Source organism: Panthera onca, chromosome D2, assembly GCF_046562875.1.
Source record: "Panthera onca isolate mPanOnc1 chromosome D2, mPanOnc1 haplotype 2, whole genome shotgun sequence".
NCBI lineage: Eukaryota > Metazoa > Chordata > Mammalia > Carnivora > Felidae > Panthera > Panthera onca.
The window spans coordinates 57,398,182-57,424,975 of NC_138349.1; the positions used below are offsets into that span (position 1 = coordinate 57,398,182).

General features: G+C 44.5%; 1 protein-coding gene across 1 annotated transcript in view; it reads right to left on the bottom strand.

Annotated features, from left to right (window-relative positions):
• The window catches only part of HKDC1 (hexokinase domain containing 1), a 49,452-nt gene extending 34,651 nt beyond the window's left edge, over positions 1 to 14,801 (bottom strand). Inside the window, exons 1-4 of the mRNA XM_060642555.3 lie at positions 14,593 to 14,801; positions 9,479 to 9,641; positions 2,365 to 2,513; positions 2,121 to 2,240 (exon numbers count right to left, since the gene is read on the bottom strand). Of these exons, the coding sequence (XP_060498538.1) occupies positions 2,121 to 2,240; positions 2,365 to 2,513; positions 9,479 to 9,641; positions 14,593 to 14,655 (495 nt within the window). The 5' untranslated portion in view covers positions 14,656 to 14,801. The remainder of the gene's footprint in view (positions 1 to 2,120; positions 2,241 to 2,364; positions 2,514 to 9,478; positions 9,642 to 14,592) is intronic.
• Positions 14,802 to 26,794: the final 11,993 nt, after the last annotated feature.

A 26,794-nucleotide genomic window follows, 5' to 3' on the forward strand; every position in this document is an offset into this window, starting at 1 on the left:
TCCTCTACAGACTCTGGGACCTCTACTCCTCCAGCCAGCAAAGATGATGATACCTCACAGCCAGACTCCAACTGGCCTCTTCTAACATTCTCTGAAACCATCTTAATTTTTGATTTAAAAAACTTTTTAATGTTTATTTATTTTTGAGAGAGAGACAGAGTGCAAGTGGGGGAAGAGCAGAGAGAGAGAGGGAGACACAGAATCCAAAGCAGGTTCCAGGCTCTGAGCTGTCAGCACAGAGCCCAACACCAGGCTTGAACTCATGAACCACGAGATCATGACCTGAGCCAAAGTCAGGCGCTTAACCGACTGAGCCACCCAGGCACCCCTAATTTTTTTAATTTTAATTTTTTTAAGAGAGAGAGAGCGCACACAAGTGGGGGAGAGGGGCAAGGGAGAGAGACAAAATCCCAAACAGGCTCTATGCTCCACATGGAGCCCAATGCAGGGCTTGATCCCATGATCCTGGGATCATGACCTGAACCAAAATCAAAAGTCAGATAAATTGACTAAGCTACCCAGCACCCCTGAAGCCTTTTTTCTAATCCTTTTTTTTTAAGTTTATTTATTTATTTTGAGAGAGTGCATGTGTGTATGTGTGAATGGGGAAGGGGCAGAGAGAGAGGAAGAGAGAGAATCCCAAGGATGCTCTGCACTGTCAGAGGAGAGCCCAATGTGGGGCTCAAACTCACATATGGTGAGATCATGACCTGGGCCAAAATCCAGAGTCGGATGCTTAGCTGACTGAGCCACCCAGGTGCCCCTAATCCCTGTTTTTATAAAATAATAAAAATGTGAACCTCAGCCCATCCCCTGCATAGATTGATCATGGCAAGTTCCCATTCAGTGGAATCAAGTAAATGATTGATTGAAACCTCTCAATTGTCAGATAGTTAACAATCGGCTATTAAATACAAGACACTGTGCTACAGATTGTGGGGGTGGAGAAAAAGAATAATATAAAAAGAATAATATAAAATAGCACCTGCCCTCTAGAAACATCTATTGAACCGGGGGACAAGGTACTGAAGCACCAAGAGACAAGTTGCATGGGGACAATCATTGTGGTGACCGTGCAGCTATCACTGATGCACCAGGCACAGTGTTGGGCACGTCGCAGAGGTTTTGTCTAGGCTTCCCCTCAGCCTGGCAAGTAGCTATTATTATCCCCATTTTACATACGGGAAAACAAAGGGCTCTAGAAGTTAAGTAACTTGACCGGGGGACACAGCTTCTTTTGAGCCATGATTCAAAGACAAGTCTGTGGGACATGAAAACCCGTTCCTTTTCCGCTATTCCACACTGAAAAGTGGCTCATGCCAGCAATAGCAAACACATCCCAAGGCCGTCCGTGATATCAAGGTGCTCCATGAATTGTCAGCTGGGTGTCCTGACCAGTACATGCAGGAGGAGATCATGGGCCACCACCCCAGACTGGTGTGGCCTGGGGAGACCTGACTCTTGACTGTGACCCCCTGGCCCCAGAAAGCTCATTGTCCTTTTATATGGTCCCTGTTTACTTTTGCAGATTTACATAGATGGGGTTTGACTTCTCCCTGTTTATCAATTGAACATCCGAGTCACACAGAGTTGAGACCCCAGCTGGGTAGTGACAACACTGTCGCTCCAATGACCCCACCTACATTCTCCTCCTAAGGGCTCACTGGAGAGGTGAGACTCCGTGAGCCTTCCTGCTCTATTCCAGTCAGCTATGTCAGCCGTGCTAAGTGTGGCCCCCACCCCGGAGGCTGTAAGAAATCCAAACCTAAGTCCCCACAAATTAAAACACTCTCAGGTGGGGCTCGGCAATGTGTGTCTAACAAGCCCTCTAGGGGATTCCCACGCAACCAAGTCTGAGACCTAAAGGGTAAAAACTATTCTGTTGTCGTGTGCTGTGCCCGTGTCAAGTGCAAAATCAAGGCAGCCACATTTGCAAATTCTTTGCCTCACAATTCCACCTCATTGTGCAAAACAAGGAAAAGAAAAAGAAAAAGAAAAAAAAACAAGAAAACTCTTGCTGACCTCTCCTGTTCCCAGCCTGACTCCTGAACCTGCCCACATTCTCCAGCCCCGAACCCCAAATCCCACACAGCTTCTTCCCTCCCCGGCACGAACCTTACCTCTTCCAGTTTAGTCTGTCTGCAGGGAAAAGAAAAGGTTAGGCCAAGGGGCAATTTCTTATGCTTCAACCCTTTGGTCTTCATGAAGTCTGCCAGACAGTCAGCTACGTATTCAAACAGCTACAGAGAAGAGAAAGCACAGAACACTGGGCTAAGGCATGGTCACTTATAAACTTGATGCCAAGGCCTCCCCACCCCACCCCCCACCCCCCACCCCCACCTCACAGAGCCCTTGCCCCAATACCTCTGAGCCGTTTCCTCGGATAATTTCATTGGGTGTTGGGTAGAACTGACTCTCCATCTGGACGTTTCTTTTCCCCTCTTCAGAGACCTGCACCTTCAAGACTCGAAACTTGGACCCTCCAAGATCCAGGGAAAGAAACTCCCCTTTTTCTATTAAAAAACAAAGTTATCACTTATTGAAGGTCTGTTATACGGCAAACTCTGCTTTAGAAGTTGGACATGTAATAAATGTCACTAAATCTCACAACCACCCCATGAACTAGGTATCATCATACCCACTTGCTGAGACTCTAGAAGTACAACCATGAGCTGAGCCCTCCCAGTAAGGGGCAGAGCTGGGGTGTGGCCCAAACCTGCCAGACTCTGCAGCCTAGGCCCCGCCCACTGGGCCACGCTGTAGGGCATAAACGTGGAGGCAAACGCAAAGCCACTTGAGGCAGGTGGTATTAGAAATGGGCCTTGGGGCACCTGCATGGCTGTTGGTTGAGCATTTGACTCTTGATCTTAGTTCACATCATGATCCCAGGGTCGTGGGATCAAGCCCTGCGTCAGGCTCTGTGCTGAGCATGGAGCCTGCTTAAGACTTTTTCTCTCTCCCCAACTTGAGGGAAGAAAGAAAAGAAAAGAAAAGAAAAGAAAAGAAAAGAAAAGAAAAGAAAAGGGAAGGGAAGGGAAGGGAAGGGAAGGGAAGGGAAGGGAAGGGAGGAAAGAAAGGAAAGGAAAGGAAAGGAAAGGAAAGGAAAGGAAAGGAAAGGAAAGGAGGAAGGAAGGGAGGGAGGGAGGGAGGGAGGAAGAAAAGATAAGAAAAGAAAAGACAAGGAAAGACAAGAAAGAAAAGAAAGAAAGAAGAAATGGGCCTTGAGGATGGAGTCTATTCTAGCATGCCACAACCAGGCTGAGAGCAGATACTCCAAGAGTGGGCAAAGTGCTGGTAAGGCAGAAGGAAAAGGCAGAGAGGTATGCAGGGAAGAGAAACCGGCCCCATACAAGGCTCAGTCTCATGGGCAGAGGGAAAAGACTCCAGAAGGGAAAAAAGACAGGGACCAAATGATAGCCCTTAAGGGGCCAAGGATATTCATATTTGGGGCCAGACCCAGCCCAGTACAAGGCAGATGCTGTTAATAAAAAGGTGGGAATAATAAATAAATAAATAAATAAATAAATAAATAATAATAATAATTAATAATAATAATAAAAAGGTTGAGGCAGTTCACTTTGGTGACTTCAACTCGGGATCCAGCCAGAATTTCTGCTAGGACTCTTGCCAGTGTCTGCATCAGCCACAGATGCGGGATAGGAAGGCAGGTGTACAAACTCTTGAACCAACAAGCCTTTGTATAGAATTATCTGTGCCTGACAAGTGGCTACAGGTTAGGCATGCTTCATGATATACATACACCCAAGACACATGTAAGTGAAACTCCATGACCGCAAATCTGGTCACCCAAGTGGCCTTATTTTGTACTGTGTGACCCTAGACACAGCTGCATGGATACAGGGACCAGCTGGCCATTCAGATTTACTTCTTGTGAAATGTGAAATAAAACACAGTGAGAAATTGCTAGTTGGTGGTAAAAACCAAAGTGGAAGGTGCCCCAAACCAGAGGTCAGCTGAGGAGCCAAGGTGGCCCTATATATGTAGGCCGAAACCACGGAGGGAAATTCTGACTCCTAGTTCCCTTGCAGCTTAAGTGTACCACGGTTCGTGCCCTCAGATTCACGAGATCCTGTGTGTCTTCCTTTTTGCTTTCTGTGTCTTTGTACAACAGACCTCCTTTCTTGACCTGGCTTGCCTGGGTTCTCCGTTCCTGGCATTAAAGATCTAGAGACAGGCCCTCCTGAGCAGTGCTCTGCAGACTTCAATGTGCATGTGAATCTCCCAAGAATTTTAACATGCAGATTACATGATTCAATTTAGGTGGGCTCAGAGATTTTGTGGGTTTTAAAAAAATGTATGTATATATACGTATGTATGTACATATGGATGTAATCACTACATCCAACATGGGGCTTGAACTCGTGACCCTGAAATCAAGAGTCGCATGCTCTTTCAATTGAGCCAGCCAGGCACCCCTGAGATTTTATATTTTTCTTTTTTTTTTTTTAATGTTTATTTTTGAGAGAGACAGAGACAGAGAGAAAGAGTGTGAGTGGGGGAGGGTCAAAGAGAAAGGGAGACACAGAATCAGAAGCAGGCTCCAGGCTCCGAGCTGTCAGCACAGAGCACGACGTGGGGCTTGAACTCACAGACGTGAGATCATGACCTGAGCCGAAGCCAGACGCTTAACCGACTGAGCCACCCAGGCGCCCCGAGACTTTATATTTCTAAACAAGTTCCCAGGTCTCTGCTGCAGGTCTCTGGACCACAGTTAGAGTTGCACGGGCTTAGTCATTTATAGACCCAGCCAGCTGGATCTTTTATTTTTGTGGAGATTATTTGGACAGAAAGATTCTTATCTCCCTAGATCAGCCCCCAAAGAAGCCTGTTGGAGTCATTTATTATTCATGAAGGGAATCCAGGGACCTGATACTGTGCGATTTTTATTAGCCTTCATCACGTACCAAACAAGAGATGCTTTCACAGATGTTATCTGAAGTAGGAAATAGGGAAGATCACACAATCCTTGTATGAACATTTACTGAGCACTGACTCTGTGCCAGATAACACGCCACGTGCTAGGAAGGCACAGGGAGGGCAGGAGTGAACGCCACAGAGGAGGCGGAAAGAGCCGAGTACTGAAGAACGCGAGGGAGGGAGGCGGGCAGCCGGCCAGAGGAGGTCTCAGGGAGGAAACCTGGAGCCAAGGAATGAGCTCACATAGGGAAGGGAGGGTCTGCTTCTGAGGAAAGAGGGAGGTGTGACAGAAATGAGGCTCGCAGGTAGTCTCGGGATAAACTAGGAAAGAGCTGGAAAAACTGCCCCACCCCAAAGAGCTTGAGCTTTATCCAGAAGGTGAGGGGGAGCCACAGAAAGATTTGAAGCATGGGAGTGCCGAGCTCTGATGGAGACTTGGGGAAAATGCCTCCAGCACCAGTCAGAATAGACTGGAGGATTTTCATAACAGAGGAGCTTCCTGTGCTGCGGTTCAGGTTGGAGGTGATATGCAAAACCCAGTGTAGGGTAGCATGGATTCATCCCTTCCTCTGGACACCGGTGCTCTTATCCGTGTGCGATCGCCTGGCTCCACCAGTGACTCAAGATGCAATTTCAAGGAAACCACCTGGCGTGGTCCCTTCTGTGACTTTGACCCCAGAGAAAGGACTCGTTGGAACCTGAGGGAGGGAGGACCTACCTAGAAGAAGAGACAATAGCGGCAGTGGGGCCGTCAGGATCTCGACAGCAATTATGAAGATTATCATGACTGTCCAATCGTGGGGACGTAATGTACAACATGGTGACTATAGTTAATAGTACTGTGTTGCGTATTTGAAAACGGCTAAGAGGGTAGATCTTAAAAGTCATCATCAGAAGAAAAAAAGAAATTTGTCACTACATGTGTTGCCAAATGTTAGACTCACTGTGGTGGTCATTTTGCCGTATATACAAACATCAAATCATGTTGTACACCTGAAACTAATACAATGTGGTGCCAATTATATCTCAATAAAAATTTTAAAAAAATAAAAAGATAACGATCTCCCAAGAGAGTGAGGTTGCCTTGACAATCCGCCTCTGTAGGCGGATTCTGTGACCTTTCCAAGGCTCCAGGGTTTCCTTCTCCTAAGCCACTCCCAGGGTTTATGCCTCTGTTCCTTCCTGTTCCCACAGATGCACGATGACTGAATGTGTAGATTCCCGGAGACGCAGAATCTCCAGGGGAAGAGACCTGAGAAACCACACCACATTTAGGAACTGCTTCGGGGGAGTCTTTTTGTTTTTTGTTTTGAGAGAGAGAGAGAGGGCACAAGTGAAAGAGGGGCAGAGAGAGAGAGAGAGAGAAAGTGGGGCTCACCCAGGGCTCATGCTCACCCAGAGTGGGACTCGAGCTCACGAACTGTGAGATCATGACCTGAGCTGAAGTCAAATGCTTAATGACTGAGCCACCCAAGCGCCCCGCAGCTGAGTCTTATACTCAGGTGAGCAAGGGACCCCTGTTCTAGGGCAGCCCCCTGGGCATATCAGCTGACAACGTCAGGCCCCCTGGGCTCCCCTTCAAGGCTCCCCCCTCAGTAGCAGTATCTGGAGTCGGGCCTACAGCATCACAATCACCGTCACAATCATGTGACGGGCACTTCCCGTCCCCCTTCCCTCGTGACTGGTAGAGGATAAGGCACAAAGGCTAACGCTTTTAAGGCACTTTGTAAGAACAGTCAGTTGCAGCTCCCTCACTGAAAGGCTGGGAGGGAGCTAAGCTCTAACAAGTTACCCCCTCTCAGGTAGGTTTGGATAAAAGGAAGGGAATTACAGACAGTAGGTGAACTCAGGATTTCTCTGGCACCTGCACACATTTTTGAAATGGAGGTCCCTGGGGCGCCTGGGTGGCGCAGTCGGTTAAGCGTCCGACTTCAGCCAGGTCATGATCTCACGGTCCGTGAGTTCGAGCCCCGCGTCAGGCTCTGAGCCCCGCGTCAGGCGCTGGGCTGATGGCTCGGAGCCTGGAGCCTGTTTCCGATTCTGTGTCTCCCTCTCTCTCTGCCCCTCCCCCGTTCATGCTCTGTCTCTCTCTGTCCCAAAAATAAATAAAAAACGTTGGAAAAAAAAAATTAAAAAAAAAAAAAAAGAAATGGAGGTCCCAGTGGATTAACAGCATTTTATTTGTTTGCTTTTGTTAGTAACCATGAAATTACACCACCAGCTCACAGGAGCCACACAAGACTTGGGGCAATATTTGGGAGATTTTAAAGCACTCCCTCCACATGACTTCATCAGATCCTAACAACCCTGATCTTTTACTGATGCAGACAGGAGTGCAGTGGTCCTGGGACTTACCAAGGCCACTTTGCCCCAGGGACTCTGGGTCCCAAGACCTCACTGCAACAGGATCACCGGTGAGAATTATTATATGATGAGAGGCTCTGAGGAGAGGTACCTCCGGGCCTGAGGGTTTCTAAGACTTGTCAGTTTCACTTCCAAACCTTCCTGAAATAGCCAGAGCCAGGAAGACGCATCTATCCCCACAGCCTCCAGACCATCAAAGTCACTTTCCCTCGCTTCTGGGGACACACCTCAGCAGGAAGAACCAAAGCACAGGAAGCTGGGAGGACTTCACCCTGGTGCCTCCCGCCATAGACACACCCATGACTCAGATGCTTACTCTGAATGGCCCTGGATGACCCTTCGAGGACCACAGTCCCCTAGGCACTTTCATAGAACAGCATCTGGAACTCAGCAGAGTTTTTTAAACAGGACTGTCTCTCTCCAAAGCTTATGTCCCTCCAGGGTGAGTAATTGTCCACCATGTCACCCAGCCACCACTGAGGGAATAGGACTTTCACATCACAGTTCCCGGAGAACTCTCGAATGGCAGAAACTACCCTGACCCAGTCATTGGCCCACAGGGGCCCAGAACCCGGCTAATCCAATCAAAGCCCCTGGGAGTTTCCTAAACTTCAGTCCCTGCTCCTTCAAGGGCCCCAAAGCCCTCGCTGGAGCTTGGTGGGAGCACTGGGACACTGCCACTGGGGGAGCTCATTGGTCCTCAGTGTTCTCATCTGACCTGGGCAAAACAGTTACAACTCAGGGTTCTTAAGGGACAGTAACACCCCTGACCACAGACGGTGCCTGGTAGACACCAGTTCCTGTCCCTCCTGTGGCTTTGCCCAGAGGCTGAGAATGGAGGAGGTGGATGGAAACTTGTGGATTCCCTCTAGAGACCTCTAGGCTATGGTCAGCAAAGCAATAGTTCCCCAAGGATGTCCACATCCTGGGATGCCTGGGTGGCTCAGTCGGTTGAGCATCTGACATTTGATTTCGGCTCAGGTCATGATCCCAGGGTTGTGGTATGAAGCCCTGCCTCAGGCTCATGCTCATGCTCATTTTCTCTCTCTCTCTCTCTCAAAATTAAAAAAAAAAAAAAAAAAAAAGATGTCCACAACCTAATCCCCAGACCTGTATATATGTTAGTTACATGGCAAGGGAAAATTAAGGTTACAGATGGGATTAAAACTGTTCATGGGTTGGCCTTGATTTTGGAAGATTATCCTGGATTATCTGAGTGTGCCTAATGTGTAATCACAAGGTCTTTAAATGTGGAAGAGAGAAGCAGAAGGATCAGAGTCAGAGAGAGATTTAAAGATGCTCCGCAGCTGGTTTGGAGATAAAAAGGGGCATGAGCCACGGAATGCAGGCGGAAAATGCAAGGAAAGAGATTCTACCCCAGAGCTTCCAGAAGGAACGTGGCCCTGCTGACAGCCTGATTATAGCCCAGTGGGACCCAGTTCAGACTTCTGACCTTCAGAGCTGTAAGAGAATAAATTTTGGGTGGGTTTTAAGCTGCTACGTTTGTGGTAACTTATTATAGCAGAAAACAGAAAACAAACACAGAGGCCAACTCTCTCATTTTACAGATAAAGAAACTAAGGCTAAACGTTTGGCCAAAGGTCACCAAGAAATGGGCCTAGAACCCAGGTTTCTTGAACTGTCATTTATTCTTCCTCCCACTACATCACCTTATCTTCCATTACTTACCACCTTGGGCCTAGAATCCAGATACCTAGGCATGAAACACCACTTATTATCCATTCAACAAATATTTCAGGGCCTAGTGTGCATCAGGCACTTCGCTAGGTGCTCAGAACACTGTGGTGAAGAAGAAACAGACCCTGCCCTCAGGGAGCACTGGCCCAGTAGGGAGACCCGGCATGGGAATGCTTCCTAGATGGAGGCAGTGACCGCTACCCTGAGATTGAAGAGCCAGGTTGATGTTCACGAGAGGAAGAATGTTGGATACCCCAGCAAGTGAATAAACAAAATGTGTGGGGCCAAGGTGAGCGGAGAAAAAGCAGGGTACATTTGAACTTTGGTTCAAAACTTTTGGTATTGACTAGACTGAAGCAGAGAGAGTTGGAGAGGAATGTGCACAGAGGGCTGGAGAGATAAGCCAGGGGACAGGTACCCATCAGCCAGGGAGAAAGCAGGGAGATCAGAGTCCCTGGCAGCCCCTAGCCCCACTCACCTGAGCCATCTGGAATGGCCCTGACAAAGGTGGGCAGCATCTTCACGGAGGCTGTGGGGTTGGTGTCCTTCCCCAGGCCCTTCTGCATTTCAGCCTGGAACCGAGCCATGATGTCCAAAAGGGTCTCATCGGAGAGCCGCATGTGATACAGGAATCTGTCCACCTGGAACAGACACCAGGGTGACCAGGGTTGCCTGTTAGGGGTGCTTGTCCTCCACTCCCATCACGAAGCTGCATTTCTGACTCTGGGGACATCGACAGTCATGATGTCGATTCCCAAAAGTTCCTTGCCTGACCCCTCACATCTTGGAGACAAAGTGGGGAATTGGAAGAACAGAATGGATTGGAAGGCTGGGAGGCAGGAATTTATTCCTCTGAAGGGTGAGCTCTGAGGAAGAAAGGATTCTCCCATTTTTCTGATGGGACAATAGAGGGGCAAAAGCTACAAAGGATTCAGGGTTTCTAATTCCTAGCCCAGGGCCTGCACCCTTGTCTCATTGCCTCTCCACTACAAAAGACTAGCTATAGTTTGAAAGGTAAATTCCTAAGCACAGAAGTTTTCACTTCCAATGATGACAATATATACCCAGACTTGTTTCCTTTTGTTTATGGGCTGCTAGGAAGCTCAGCTAAATTTAGTTTCCAATTGCAATCTCTAAATTCTAGTCCTTTAAATTGTCATTCTGCTTTTAACTGAGGTTCTAATTAAGATGAAGTTTAATTTCTCTTTAAATGTTTTTTATTACGTTTCTTTATTTTTGAGAGGCAGAGAGAGACAGGGCATGAGCAGGGGAGGAGCAGAGAGAGAGGGAGACACAGAATCCGAAGCAGGCTCCAGGCTCCGAGCCGTCAGCCCAGAGCCCGACTCGGGGCTCCAACCCATGAACCGTGAGATAATGACCTGAGCCGAAGTCGGACACTCAACCGACTGAGCCACCCGGGCGCCCCAAGATGAAGTTTAATTTTTAAAGCCAGCCCCAGTAGCTCCTAAAAATGAGTGGGAAACACTCATTTTCAAATGAGTGGGCAAAGGACCACTGCCCTAATGGAGGGACACTATAAAACTCACTCTGGCTGTGCTTAGTACAACAGTTTCCTCTTCATGGTAATGCTCATCATTTGGTAGTGACAGCCTGAATTCCCAGGGCTTACTGGAACAGATGACTGAGGGGGTCACGAGTAGGGACAGTGGCACAGATGCCCTGTATTTGCCCCTCCTGCTTTATGTACACATACTGAGCAGCCTCTCCACCCACCCAAGTCACAAGCAGACTTGATCCCAGCACATTCCTAGAGGAATCACTCTCCCACACTTTTCTCAAAGGCTAAGAACATTCGTTGCAGTCTACAAAGTGCTTTCATGTAGGCAACCTCATTCAATCTCCCTGACATGGCTTTGAGGCAGCCAGGTGAGGCCAGAATTCTTGCTTCTGGTTGAGAAATGAGGTCTCCAAGCCTCAGAGTCATGAAGCAACACTGGGAGAGCTGTAAGTGAATGGCAGCCGTGGGACTAGAATCCAGTCTGGTTTTGCCTGGTTTTGCTTCACAGCTCTGTGCAGGACAGAGGAGCCCAACAGAGACATTACACGGAAAGTGCAGGGGCCACATGACCTTTATCACAGGACAGGTGCCTAGTCATCAGCCAGGCAGGCCTACTGGGCGGCGCCCCAGCTTAGGCTGGGGACAATATGGAGACCCAAGCCAGTGAAATGGCGCATGGCTCCAGGGACTTGGGGGCCAGGGAGAGGCCAGAAAACCATCAGAGAGCCATTAGCAAAAAGGACAATTGGGCTTTCAGTGTATTTGAGGAGATAGGATGGAACCAGGTCATGCTTCATTAAGGGCTTCCTGTTCACCCTGAGTCTGTTTATGACTAATTGGTTGGCACAGCCACACACACGGAGAAAACCGACAGAAGGGACGTGACCCAAGTAATTGGGGCTTGGGGAAGGGTGAGATGTACTACACGGGAACTAAACTTGCTCCCTTTCCACCCCAAGGACCCTGAGATGCGCCCTTGGACCTACAGCTCATTTTGCTCAGCGCCCAACAGAACTTCTCCCGTGTCCCCATAGTGTCATCCCTCACGTACAAGACATGGGTTTGAGGCCCCATTGGGGTCATTTGCCAGCTGCAGTTTAAGAGTCCTTCAGAACTGTGGGTTTCCGCTCCTGCTGTTTCACTAAGTTCAAGTCGTGACAGAAAGAATGTCAGCTTAGCAACAATTTCTTGTTTATTCTTTGTACCTCCCACAGGACCTAGTGCAGTAGCTAGACGGGAAAAATGAAACATATGTTGGGGAGGGAAAGCTGTATTTTAAATCCAAACAGGTGATTTGGGGCCTGTGTAACCAGGCACATCCTTTGCAGGCACCAAGGGAGGGTGTTTGAGTTGCAGAAAACCAAGCACACATTTGGAAAGACTCTGAGACCGTGAAACAGGATATCTTCTAAACAAAAGAGCCAACACACGGTACATTTAACATAGAAGAGCAAATTCAAAAATGTAAGCTCAGACTTGCTGAATGACAGAATGTGGGAGCCGGAAGTGACTTTAGAGATCACTTAGTCCAAAGGTCCCATATGAATCAAGAGTCATAAAAAGGTTCACCTCTTTGACCCAGTGATTTCGGTTCTGAAAATCTAACCTTATGATGATCACAAAGATGGATAACAGTAAACACATTCCAGTGTTTTTCATAACAATATCTTAACTGTTAAAAAATGTTTTCAAAAGTAGCCAAATGTCAGGGGCACCTGGGTGGCTCAGTTGGTTAAGCATCCAACTTCCGTTCAGGTCATGATCTTACGGTTGGTGAGTCTGAGTCCCACATCAGGCTCTGGGGTGACAGCTCAGAGCCTGGAGCCCGCTTCGGATTCTGTGTCTCCCTCTCTCTCTGCCCCACCCCCGCTTGCACGCTGTCTCTCTCGGTCTCCCAAAAATGAATAAACGTTAAAAAACATGTTTTTAAGTAGCCAAATGTCCAACAAGAGGGAAAAGATTAAGTTACAGTATATCCAACATGATTGAACATCAGAGGATAATAAAATGATAATAATGAAGAAATGGGAGAAATGGACGCAAGTGGTTACAATATAACAATAAGTGAAGGACACAAGAGTCAGAATTGTAGATGAGCTAGAAATACAACTGTAAAAACACACCATAACGGCTTCCACCGGGCAAATCTGACAGTGTTTGTGAGAGGGGTGGGAATAAAGGTAACGTTTCCCCTTTTCGTAATGTTGACTTACTGAACCGTAAAAAGTACATACTGAAAACCTAACCAGCCCTTCTCTTATGAGTGAACAGTCTGCAGGTCAGTGACCAGAGTCAGCCCAATGTTCTCAGTAGGTCAAATAACGTCAATATATTGAATTGGAAAAGAAGTTATCACAGTGGTGTTTCCTTCCTTCCTTCCTTCCTTCCTTCCTTCCTTCCTTCCCTCCTTCCTTCCTTCCCTCCCTCCCTCTCTCCCTTCTGGTTTTATTTTGTTTGGTCTTTGTTTTAACATTGGTATAGGGAGATTGAAAAAAATTGTTCCAGGGTCTAAACGGTAACCCTCCCAGGCAAGTATGGCCCAGGATCCTGACACTCTGGAGGCAGGAAGCACAGAAACTAAGGAGGGGATAGACTACCTGACCCTGGAGAGAAAGAAAGGGCCTGTGCCTTTTGACCAGGTGTGTTTACACCACGTGGAGGAGGGCACGAGCCCGTGTTCTCAGAACCTGTGACTCATCCAGCAACCAATAAACCAGATGTCCGTACTATCCCAGTCACCTGTTACTTCAGGTGGCCACAAGGTGCTCCTGACTATCCCTCCTCAGCTCACTCTTCAGCTTTCTTGGAAGGGGAGAGAGGAGGGAGATGGGAAGGCTCACCCTCCTCGCAGAGGACCCGAACAAATCCGTGGAGGCTGCAACCTGGGGCTGGTGGACAAGCAGGTCCCACCTGATTCTAGGATGTAACAAAAGGAACCAAGGAAATGAAACTAATTCGCAGAACCAAATGGAAAGGTTCCAAAGACTTCTCTCTTGGGTTTTGTAGAGATACATGCAGGTGTCTTCTTTACTAAGCAGGTAATAATGGAAAGTGAATCTTTAAGTTGTACTCTTTAGGACTTTTCTACCTCCTCAAGAAGCCAGTAGAGGACTCCATGAAACTAATCAATACGTGAAAATTAAGACAGCTTAAATCAGATTGATTCACAATACTTTAAGATTTGCTATAACTTCTAACCCAATTCTCTAATGAACAGAATTTAGTGGAGGTTTATCCCACCAAGCACATGAGGGCTGTAAGGGACCATGCTTCCTCTCTGTGTTTGAAAAGCCTGGAGGCATCACAGCACAATGGAAAGAATGCCAGGGGAGTCAGAGACTTGGGTTTAATCCTCTCTCCACCTTAAATACTCGGGTGGCTTTGGCTAAGTCCGCCTCCTGAGAGGATTTCTGTTATCTGTAAATTGAGAGACACTAGTGCCCAGGGCGCTGCCTCGCCAGCTGGAGTGGCTGGTGTGGCAGGCTGGGCTCCTTCCAGGCTGCCAGCAGAGAATGGTGAGCCTTGGCAACTTTTAAGCAGCCTACCTTGGAATCAATTTTGTGGAGAGGTTTCGTGGGCAAAGTGGCGGAATAATGCACAGCCTACCATTGGCCAACAGCCATGGCAATAGTAAATATTTCAACTGTTGTACATCAAAACCCACATCCCTCTTGGTTGGTTCCCATGCTTCTATTCTTTCAAGCACATGAAGAATCATGTGAATTACTTGAAAGGTTCTCAAAATTTCTCTCCCCTCCTTTGTAGCCTTTCCCCTCAAACATCCCTGACATCAAACACGATTATCTTTCACCTTTCTAAAGACTTTTGCCTCATCCACACCCAGTGATATCTGCCAGGAAGTGCAGAGTGAAATGCAAGACTGAGGACAATGTCTAATGCCCAGCCTGTGGGAGATTTGCTCCGCTCCCCACTCCGTGAGCTCTTTGCTGGTCCTGTGCTCCCTGGGTCTTCTCTAATAAGCTTGCTTAAGTCCCTTTGGATGCAGCCACGGTATCAATTAGTTCTTTCAGTCAAGAATGAGCCAGGTATCTCTGAGCTTTGCGAGTCCTTACCTTCTTGATCTGATCCTCCTTCAGCTTGGTGAAGTAAAATGCCATCAAGTGTACGGCAAACATTTTTTCCAAGTTTGGTTTCTCCTGAGATGGGCAGAGATTTCTGTGCAGTGTTTACTCCCGTGTCTCTGGAGTGCTGCCCACTCCCGGTCAGGCTGGAGGCCTCCAGGAACTAGGTGCTACAGATTAAATACCTCCAGGCTGCTTAGTTCAATGATTAAACTTCGCCCCCTCGCTCCGGTCCCTCCCTCCAGCATACATTTGATTGTCTAATAGGAGGCTTGGGACGGCAGCTGAGGATTGGTGGAGGGGAGGCAGGTGATGGGTTGCTTGACTCTTTGAGAATTGGGTGCCACAAAATACCATTGCTAAGCAACACTCTCAAGCCAGCGTTCCACCAAGCCCACTCAGCCGAGGAAAATCCGAGAAGTTGGGCGTTAAACAAAGCCAACTTTGAACCAGCTGAACTGCTCGGCAAATGTTTGGTCTCAGCCTTTTCTTTTGTCCTTTTCTTCTCAATCCAGGGATGTAACTCCTGACTCCCTGCCCCTCCGTAGCATTGTCTTAATTAAGACTAAAACATTGCCCTGGTCAGGGAGATTTCAAGAATGTTGAGGCAAATCCCTCCATTTGTGACAGATCAGATCTCTTGGCCAACAGCCCATGGTAATGGAAAAGAACCAATAAAAGTTTATCTAGTCACAGTGATAAGCCAGAAAACCTTGATTACATAGGTAGTGACCCAGGAAAAAAATATACACGAGAAAGAATGGACTGATGTCACCAGTGCTCACCGGAAAGCTGCTGCCGGAGAGTTAGACTGAAGTCAGAGGCAGAAATGTCTCATGCCACTGAGAAATTTGGTTTACTCATCTCACTCATATTGGATGTGAGAAGGACCCAGAAAGGGGCCAGCGTGTGGGTACTTTAGACCTTGCACTCTTCCTGCAGTCACTGGTCAGCTAACAAAATCAGTAACAACTGTAGTGTTAACAAGAGCAGCTAGCAAGGAGGGAGCACTTACTGTTCCCATTTCATAGATGGGAAAACTGAAGTCCGGAAAGGTTAAGTGACTGACTCAAAATCACAAAGCCTGTGAACGGTGCAGTGAGGAATCAAACCCAGGAGTTTCATTCCAGGGCCTAGCCTTTAACTGATACATAATGTCGCCTCTCGTCTTCCTCCCTGCAATGGATACTCAACTGATACCTATTAATAGCACCAGCTTTCCGCTGGACTGTTGTCAAAAATTCCGACCACTTGGATAGCTACATACAGGGATACCATTCCAACAAGGTCTTCCCGGTGAGGGGAAGTAACAAATGGAGGAATTCCTGACCATAACTTCCCAAATATTAATCAAATGCTTCCCCAAATTAGCAACCGAACTAATGTCAAGGCAGGTCTGCCGGGAGCCCCCCAATGTTTCTCGCTCCCACATATACCTGATCTTCAGTTTAACCACCTCAGCTTTGTTTGCTTTTCTGCCACACAACCTCATTAATCAAAATGATTACCAAACAATTGCCTGGTGAAAGAACCTTCAACTGCGGCCTCTTCAGAAGCCACCAATTCTCGAGTCAGCGCTCTTTACCCATCCATCATGTGACTGGGCCTCTGGAAGTCTAGTGTAAGCACACAGCGTTTGACTAAAATTACTCCAGATACTTCCCTCAGATTGATATAAAACTGTCTCCCAGATTGAGAAACCCCATCCTTTTCAGTCTGTTCACCCCTCAGACTATGAACTCTCTTTTCACTCCTTTACTTTGTCTATTATCCAAGCAAACAAAAGTTAACCTTCAGTTGATGAAACCATTCAGTTCCCCAAACCATGTGGAATCGTTGGTATTCTGAAACAGACGTGCTATGCCGGAGTCCGTACAGGCTGGGGATGACATCCTGGGGCAGATCACCTGCCCACAAGTGATAACAATACTTGTCTTAAGTCCTCAATTTTGGGGCATCTGGGTGGCTCAGTCGGTTAAGCATCTGATTTGGGCTCAGGTCATGATCCAGCCCCACCTTGGGCTCCGTGCTGTCAGCACAGAGGAGCCTGCTTTGGATGCTCTGCCCCCTCTCTGTCCCTACCCAAACTTTAAAAAAAAAAAAAAAGTCACCTCTGCGGTGCAGTGTGGCACCAACCGTCCTTGATTTATTCACCATCGGGGTAAAAGGTTACAATGGCCAGTGGACAAAAAACCACAAAGCCCTGACCGAAGGTCCCTACAATCTCATGGCTGCTTATGTGCACAGATAGGCAGCCTTGGGGATTTTCCTCAGGCAGACAATATCGGAGGATGTTCACCTGTTACATTTTCCATTTTTAACGTCAGCACATCTGCACCTACTTTCCAGGTTTGAGCTAGCCAACTAAACTGAGTTTAACCATTATAAAGATCACATACATTTGGAGTCCTGTACCTCACTCTCCTCACTTTATAGAATAAAGACAAAATATTGCGCCAAGTCTCATCTGATTATTCCAGCCCAACAACTTAGAATTTTTCACTCTTATTAAGTTTCTGTGTAGCTATTCAAGGATATCTGGGTGTGAGTCTTATAAGCACTTAGATTTTGTTTAAGAACACCCATTCGAGGGTGGGCACCGCTAAGTGACATTTTCATTAAAGGATATTACCCATCTGACCCAAATCTTTCATGTAAGAAGGGAAACGCTCTCAGCTCTATACACATCTCCATTTCCATAGAACTCTCCCTTATGGAAAGGCCTAAAGATAATACCTGCTTTCTTTTAAGTACTGAGCATGGTAGGAGGACTAGAAGTTTAACAGAATGTACCAATTTATTTAAAAAAGTTTTTTTATGTTTTTGTTTATTTTTGAGAGAGAGAGAGAGAGACAGCGTGCAAGCAGGGGAGGGTCAGAGAGAGAGGGAGACACAGAATCCGAAGCAGGCTCCAGGCTCTGAGCTGTCAGCACAGAGCCTGACGCAGGGCTCAAATTCACGAGCCGTGAGATCATGACCTGAGTTGAAGTCGGACGCTTAACTGCCTGAGCCACCCAGGCGCCCCGAATGTACCTATTTCTTTAGTAAACACTTTTATAGTGTATACTAAGTGCTTTACAATATTAATTGCCCGAGCAACTATCATTTCATGCTCTTCATTTTACAGGTGGAAACACTGAGGCACAGGGCCCAACTGGTACATGGTGGAGTAAATATTTGAATGCAGGCAGTGTGGCTTCAGAGCCCATGCTTAGCCACTGTGCTGTACTGACTCTCGCTAACCTGGAAGCAAAGCATAAGGAAACACGGGACCCAACCTGGGAAAAGCAGCATAAAGCCCCAGGCAGCACAATGGAGAATGCACATGCCCTGGGATCCCACTTTGGCTTTGCCCTCAACTGAAGATGAAGGCCCTAGGTTCATATCTGCAAAGGGTTCGTAGCTACTCCAAAGTAAAAGAGATCACCAAGGAATCCATGTGGCCCACAGTAGGTACATGAGAAACATTTCTTTAATCCAAGCCCCTTCTTGGGTAGGGACCCCTTCTTAAAATTGCTCTTTCATTTCATCCCATTTGGTCCCTCAGAACAAGAAAATGCGGGGCGCCTGGGTGGCTCAGTCGGTTAAGCATCTGACTTCAGCTCAGATCACGATCTCGCGGTCCGTGAGCTCCAGCCCCGCGTCGGGCTCTGTGCTGACAGCTCAGAGCCTGGAGCCTGCTTCGGATTCTGTGTCTCCCTCTCCCTCTGCCCCTCCCCTGCTCATGCTCTGTCTCTATCTCAAAAATAAATAAAAACATTAAAAAAAAAAAAAAGAATAAGAAAATGCATGTAGCCCATTCAACACCTTCAGTAAAGCATAACCATAAACCATTAGAAGGTACCAGTTCCATTTACTGGCATGACTGGAACAATTAGGAATTTTATAAATATTCTATTCCTGTTCAGTAAAAGGAAATAGATCTTGAATTCTGCTCCATATTCTTTTTAATGATAAATCCAAAATTAAGTTGTCCAAAATGTAAATCAGTCTAACCTGCTGGTATTCCACTTACTGCAAAAGAGTAAGAGTATGTGTGAGAGAGCAAACTTCCATACAGGAAAGTCAATGTAGAAACTTCCAAGCCCTGCCAAGAGTTAGTTACTATGGTGTCTCTATGGGAGCAACCACAAATGAAGCAGAAACGTTAACTTCAGCAAGTTTCAAAAGAATGCTACTGATCATTTTTTAAAGGTTTAGTCCTGACCCAGAAGGGATTGGAAATGCTCATAAAAAAATAAATTGCACACAATTATTTTTATCACAACTCTACATTAAGAGCTGTATTTGCAGGGCTCCAGTATTTGCTCAGTCGGTTGAGCGTTTTACTCTTGATTTCGGCTCGGATCATGATCTCGCAGTTCGTGAGTTCGAGCCCCAGGCTGGGTTCTGCCCTGGTGGTGCAGAGCCTGCTTGGGATGCTTTCCTCCCTCTCTCTCTGCCCCTCCGCTGCTCATACACACTCTCTCTCTCTCTCTCTCTCTCAAAAATAAATAAATAAACTTTAAAAACAGCTGTATATGTTAAAGAGAAACCAGTCACACAAGAAAATTCAATCCGTGTGGCTTTTAACATTTTTCGGAGTAGTTACAACCTCAATTGCACAAACCAGCAAACTCGTAAAAGCAAATGAGACTTCTGGTTAAACATGTGGTAAGCCCACCAGGAAAAGGAAATGAAATAGTGATTAATAAGAGATCTTAATGTAATTTTGAAAGGTAGAAAGCCGACAGAGACTAGCTTAGCAGAGGAAACCTTGCAGAGAGTGACCTTGCTGAGAAATGAGAAAAGACATTTTCAACTCTAGAAATGCTCGGGAATTGCAGGCCCTGATACCTCAGAAGAGCAGGAGGCAAGACATAGTGCCAAAAATGGGAGATCTTTCGAAGAAAAAAAGCGGCATGCATCAAGTATGCCCCTCCACCTAGAGCACAGGGTGACCAACCAACCACCACCCGTAACAGCGAGTGGGCTTTTATTCACTGGAGAGATGGAACCCCAAAGCCTCTGGACTCAGGACTACCAGGCACCGTGGGAAGTGGGAATGGGGCACAAAACTGAAAATGCGGTCTCCAAGTGAAAGCCTCAAAATAGGCAATGAGACCCCCAAACCACTTTCTGCCCAGTTTCTGCCAGCAGACATCTATCTATAGACATCCCCTTCCTCCCTTCCTGGGAGGAGTCAGGGGATCCAGTTTTTCCTCTGGTAAAACTAAATGTCCTTAGATATGGAAAAGGCAAAAGGATAGAGACAATAAACAGATCAGGGGGTTTAAACTAGAGGATTAATGGGGTGTCTGTGTGGCTCAGTCGGTAAAGTGTCCGACTCTTGATTTCAGCTCAGGTTGTAGTCTCATGGTTTAACGGGCTCGAGCCCCACATGGGCTCTTTGCAGGCAGCACAGAGCCTGCTTGGGATTCTCCCCCCGCCGCCTCTCTCTCTCTCTCTCTCTCTCTCTCTCTCTCTGCCCCTTCCACACTCATGCTGTCTCTGTCTCTCTCAAAAAATAAATAAATAAAACTTAAAATTTAAAGAAGAGGATTGAATAAGTGAAGCATAGGGAAGTTTTTAGGGCAGTAAAACTGTTCTGTATGATGCTGTAACAGTAAATACATAATGCAATGTTTGTCAAAACCCATAGAACTTTATAGCACAAAGAAGGAATTTAATGTATGTGAATTTAAAAAAATATTCAGGAGGGGCACCTGGGTGGCTCAGTCAGTTAAGCATCTGACTTCAGCTCAGGTCACGATTTCAGTTTGTGAGTTTGAGCCCCGTGTCAGGCTCTGTGCTAACAGCTCGGAGCCTGGAGCCTGCTTCAGATTCTGTGTCTCCTTCTCTCTCTGCCCCTCCCCTGCTCTCTCTCTCTGCCCCTCCCCTGCTCTCTTTTTCTCTCTCAAAAATAAAAACATTTTTAAAATTAAAAAAAAAAAAAAAGAAGTAATTGAATAGGGGCACCTGGGTGGCTTAATCAGTTAAGTGTGTGACTTCAGCTCAGGTAATGATCTTGCAGTTTGTGAGTTCGAGCCCCACATCAGGCTCTGTGCTGATACCTCAGAAATAATAAATAAAAACATATTTAAAAATATAAAAAATTTTAAATATTTATTTTTGAGATAGAGACAGAGAGCAAGCAAGGGAGGGGCAGAGAAAGAAGGAGACACAGAATCCAAAGCAGGCTCCAGGCTCTGTTGAATGTCCCAACCGAAGGACATTCTATAGAGTATGTGACTAGTCCAGGGGCACCTGGGTGGCTCAGTCAGTTAAGTGTTCAACTCTTGGTTTCAGCTCAGGTCATGATTTCAGTTTATGAGATCAAGCCCCGCATCAGGCTCTCTGCTGATGTTGTGGAGCCTGCTTGGGATTCTCTCTCTCTCCCTCAATCTCTGCCCCTACACCACCCCCCTCTCAACATAAATAAATAAACTTAAAAAAAGTATATGTGACCAGTCCAGCTCAAAGCTATTGAAGTCATCAAAAGCAAGAAAGTCTGAGAAACTGTCATGGCCAAGAGGAGCCCAAGGAGATAGGACAGCTAAATGTAACAACGTATCCTGGATGGGATCCTGGTACAGAAAAAGGACATTAGGTTAAGAACTAAGGAAATCTAAATAATCTGTGGACTTTAGTTAATAATAATCTATCTTTATTGGTTCATTAATTATGACAAATGTACCACACTAATGTTAAGATGCTAACAATAAGGGGAACTTGGTATGGGGGTATACGAGAACTCTGTACTATCTCTGCAACTCTTCTGTAAATCTGAAACTATTCTAGGGGCACCTAGTCAGTTAAACGTCCAACTTCAGCTCAGTCATGATCTCATGGTTCCTGCATTTGAGCCCTGCATCGGGCTCTGTGCTGACAGCTCCGAGCCTGGAGCCTGCTTCAGATTCCGTGTCTCCCTCTCTCTCTGCCCCTCCCCCACTCGCACTCTGTCTCTCTCTCTCTCTCTCTCTAAAACACAAACATCAAGAAAATTAAAATAAAAATAATAATAATAATAAAGTAAAACTATTCTAAATTTTTTAAGTTTATTTTTTTAAACCTTATAGATGCTGATATTTGGGAAACACACTGAAAAAGCCAGCTAATAACCCAATAGCCAAAGCAATCCTGAGAAAGAACAGATATCATAAAACCTGATTTCAAGCTATATTACAAAGCTATACTTAACAGAACAGTATGGTACAAGCATAAAAACAGGCAGCTAGATCAATGGAATGGAACAGAGAGCCCACAAATAACCCCCCACATAAACAGTCAACTAATTTTTGATGAGGGTGCCAAGAACACACAATGGGAAAAGGATGGTCTCGTCAATAAATGGTGCTGGGAAAAGTGGATATCCACATGCAAAAGAATAAAACTGGACCCCTAACCTTACACCACTCACGAAAAGTAACTCAAAATGATCAAAGATTTAAATGTAAGACCTGAGGGGTGCCTGGGTGGCTCAGTCAGTTGAGCATCTGACTCTTGATTTCAGCTCAAGTCACAATCTCATGGTTCACGAGTTCAAGCCCTGTGTCAGGCTCTGTGCTGACAGCGTGGAACCTGCTTGGCATTCTCTCTCTCCCTCTCTCTCTGCCCCTCCCCTGCTCACTTGCTCTCTCTCAAAATAAATAAATAAACTTAAAAAAAAAAAAAAGAATTCATGGCGTTCCTGGGTGGCTCAGTTAAGTGTCTAACTTTGGCTAAGGTCATGATCTTGCAGTTCATGAGTTCAAGCCCCGCATCAGGCTATGCACTGATAAAGCAGAGCCTGCTTGGGATTCCTCTCTGTCTCTCTCTCTGTGTCCTTCCCCCATTCTCACTCTCTCTCTCTCTCTCTCAAAATAAATAAACTTAAAAAAAAAAAAAAAGAACTCATATTATAGCAAAAAAACAAAAAAATCCAATTTAAAAATGAACAAAGGGCCTGAAAAGCATTTTTCCAAAGAAGACACACGAATGGCCAAAAAGAACATAAAAAGGTGTTTGACATCACTAATCATCAGGGAAATGAAAATCAAATCCACAATGAGATATCACCTCCCCATGTTAGGATGCCTTTTATCAAAAAGAGAAGAGATAGCAAATGTTGGCAAGAATGTGGAGAAAAGGGAACCCTATATACTATTGGTGGGGATGTAAATTGGTACAGTTATTATGGAAAACAGTATGGCAGTTCCTCAAAAAAAATAAATAAAAATGGAACTACCACAAGTTTCAACAATCCCACTCTTAGGTATATGTCCAAAGGAACTGAAATTAGTATCATGAGGGGATATCTGCACACATGTTCACAGCAGCATTATTCGCAATAGCCAAGATATGGCAATCATCTGAGTATCTGTCAATGGATGAATGGATAAAGAAGATGGATCATTCAGCCATGAGAAACAAGGAAATCCTGCCATTTGTGACAAGGATGGACTCTGAAGGCATTATGCTAAGTGAGATAAGTCAGACAGAAAAGGACAAATATTGTATATCACTTATATGTGGGATCTAAAAAAACTGAACTGGGGTGCCTGGGTGGCTCAGTCAGTTAAGCATCTGACTTCAGCTCAGGTCATGATCTCACGGTTCATGAGTTTGAGCCCTGCGTCAGGCTCTACGTTGACAGCTCAGAGCCTGGAGTCTGCTTCAGATTCTGTGTCTCCCTCTCTCTCTGCCCCTCCCCCACCAGATTCTCTCTCCCCCTCAAAAATAAACAAACATTAAAAAATTAAAATAAATAAATAATAAATAAATGAATAAAACTGAATTTGTAAACAGAGAGTAGAATGGTAATTAGCAGGGACTAGGGAATAGAGATTTTGGGAGATATTGTTTAAGGGGGCAAACTTACAACAAGTAGATAAATAAGTTCTAGAGATCTAAGGTATAACAAAGTGATTACAGTCAACAGTACTATATTATAAACCTCAAAGTTACTAGAAGACTAAATCTTAACTGGTCTCAATACAAAATGACATAGTAAAGGCATTAGCTAATGCTACTGTAGTAATCATAGTGCAATATATAAATGTATCAAACTAACACTTTGTACAGCTTAAACTCATACAATGTTATACATCAATTATTTCTTACTTTTAAAAAAGCCATCTTATGATCCAATTAACCTGCATCAAAACCCAAAAGTTAATAAGCCCCATCCATGTCAACAGAGCTTCCTATTAGCTTAATTCCTCACTTTTAAATATGAACAGAGCCAAAGATTACTAGACACTCAAGAAAAGTTACCAAAAAGGCAGAAATCAAACCAAAGAGAATATATATATATATCTATCTATAGATAGATAGATAGATGAAATAGAAGAAAAGTTTTAAAAAATTTGTTGTGTCTTTAGGAAAATAAGACATTGCATCCACAAAACAAAATTAAGATAACTCAAAATAATTGAGCTGGAGAGGCAGAGTGGAGGAACTATATGACACTTAAAAAAAAAATCAGTATTTTTTTCTAATAAGTGTTTTAAGTTCAAAAAGAAATTTAACTCTGGGCTAATTAGGAAAGGTCATAACTGATAAAAAGCTTATATGAATCTATAAGGAATTTCTTAATAAGACTTTCTGGGAATGATTTAAAGGGGTACTTTCTGACACATTTTCCAGTATTTTTTTACTATGACAATATTAAGCATTTATATTCTCTGGTTACATTTTATAGCATTCTTAATTAGCTTTGAGCAGTTTAAATTCAGCTAGTAAGTTAACAGTGTTTAAGAAATACTGTACTAAGATTGTCAGTAAATGAAATAATATATAGACATACATGATGCATTACATTAGTAAGGGGAGAAGAGCATTTGCCTAGGAAAACAGGCAAGATGAGCTTTAAGATCAGGGCAAGACTTAGTTGAAATATGTAAAAATACATTCGTTCTAATATTACCAAAAATTAAATAACAGCAGGCAGAATTGATAATTCATTTATATGAATTTGTATATATATCTAAGTCACAGTTTATGGAGCAGGTAGTGATGAAATTAAACCACTGTGCAGAATATAGAAGACCAAGTCACAGGAGGTTTTTCTTCCATCATCTCTCAAGGTAGTCTTTTCTTCTGATGGTTCCAAGTCTCCACGAAAAAGCCCAGCACTGGAAGCATCTACAGTAAAACCTTGGATTGTGAGTATCTCGTTCTATGAGCGAGTGTTCTGCAAGACAAGCTAGCATTTCTAATAAATTTTAACTTGATAAGCAAGTGATGTCTTGCAAAACCAGTAGTACATGTCACCGAATGTCACATGATCACAACTGAGCAAATGGTTCTTGACATTCCCCTTGATATACGGAGTGCTTTGGATTACAAGCATGTTTCCGGAATGAATTATGCCTGCAAACCAAGGTTTTACTTTCTTAGACCTCGGGACAGTCAGCTGTTAGAATGCCAACATTCTCACATGAAGCAACAAAATTCTTACCTTCTGTTTCCCTCACTGCCACATTCCCCTTTATTCTTCTGAATTGTGACCCTTTCTTTTCAAATGTGTATCTAAATCTCTTCTCAGACGTAGACATTACGTTATCGTCACTCCTTTTATTTTCAAAATGAAAAAAGGAACTATGAAATTATAATAAAGAGCTCTAAGAAACAAACACTATGATAAACTAAGGTTTCGATATGCTAAAGTAAAGAGAGAGAAATGACCTATAAAGTTGTACCAAAGTCATGAGCATAGGGGTGCCTGGGTGGCTCAGTTGGTTGGGAGTCTGACTTCAGCCTAAGTCATCTCTCTGTTCTGAGTTCGAGCCCCATGTTGGGCTCTGTGCTGACAGCTCAGAGCCTAGAACCTGTTTCAGATTCTGTGTCTCCCTCTCTCTCTGCCCCTCCTCTGCTCATGCTCTGTCTCTCTCTCTCTCTCAAAAATAAATAAACATTAAAAAAAATTTTTTAAAGTTATGAGCATAATTTCTAAATACTGATTTAACAACAACCCAAAAAAGTACAAAGGAAAAAAAAGGAGTAACAGCTATATCAAAAGGGAAATGGAAAAAAATGAGTGACTTAAACAAAGGAGCAATTTAAGAAAGCTAAATCCTCACCTGATACTAACAGGAAATCAGCAGCTAGTGTCTTAAAATGCTAACTCAGAAGATAGTAGATGCATATTATGTCGCGTCAACGAGGTAAATTCTAGAAGAAACAGATAATAGAGTTGGGAGTACTTATCTCTGGTTTTTCAGCTGTGTATATATTCCTTGGACAAAAAAAATTTTTTAAATAGCTTAAGCTTATTTGGCTTATGTATATAGATTAGAGATAGGTTAATGTGCAGAAGTGTGTCTTAGAGGAAAGTTATCTCCAAGTAAGCTTTGTTTTGAATTTGTATCATGAATTTGTTTTGAATTTGAATTTATTATACTTCAAATACTTATATGAAAAGGGAATTTTATAGAATGTGGTCAACATCCATCTATTTATCAGTTTTAAAAGGATAACAATGAGTGATACACATGTTAAGAAAATGAAAACGTAGCTATTAAAAGAGTAAGGCAACTTGTAAACATTGCAGATTACTTCAGGGACTAAAAATACACACACACACATACACATATATACATACTACATATATATATATATATATATATATATATATATATATATATATATGCAAGACATGTATATGCATACATATGTATATGTACATATGTATATGTATACATATATATGTATGTATGTATGTCTTGGCCTGATTAAAAGTACTTAAAAAAAAAAAAAAAAAAAAGACTTTCCAGCAGGGATTTCAATTTCACTGCCCCTTACAGGTGTGTCCATTGGCAGTTCAAAGCAGTCACTAAGATTACAAGCCTTTCCTGAAGCTTCTGTAAGCACCAGAGGCTTTTCAAGGGCTTAGAGTGGATAGGAAGCACATGATAGTGAATTTTAGGGTAGATTATAAAAGTATACCCTTGAAGAACCAAGTTCAAGAGCACCTCCTCTACCCAACATTACCAAAAGTAGCTTCTTGCATTGTCTTCTTTGCCCAATCCTATTTCAAAAGTTTTTTGTTGTTCTCTAGCATTTTTGCCCATAAAGACAACTGTTATCTATCATCTTTCTGAAATTGTCCCCCTATGTTCAGTGACAGGCTTTTACGTAACAGTGATAACTCAGAAGTCTGTTTATAAACCTTGCTATCTCTGCTCAAGTTTATGTATTTTATAGCTTTAGAAATGGAGGAGAGAAAATAGCC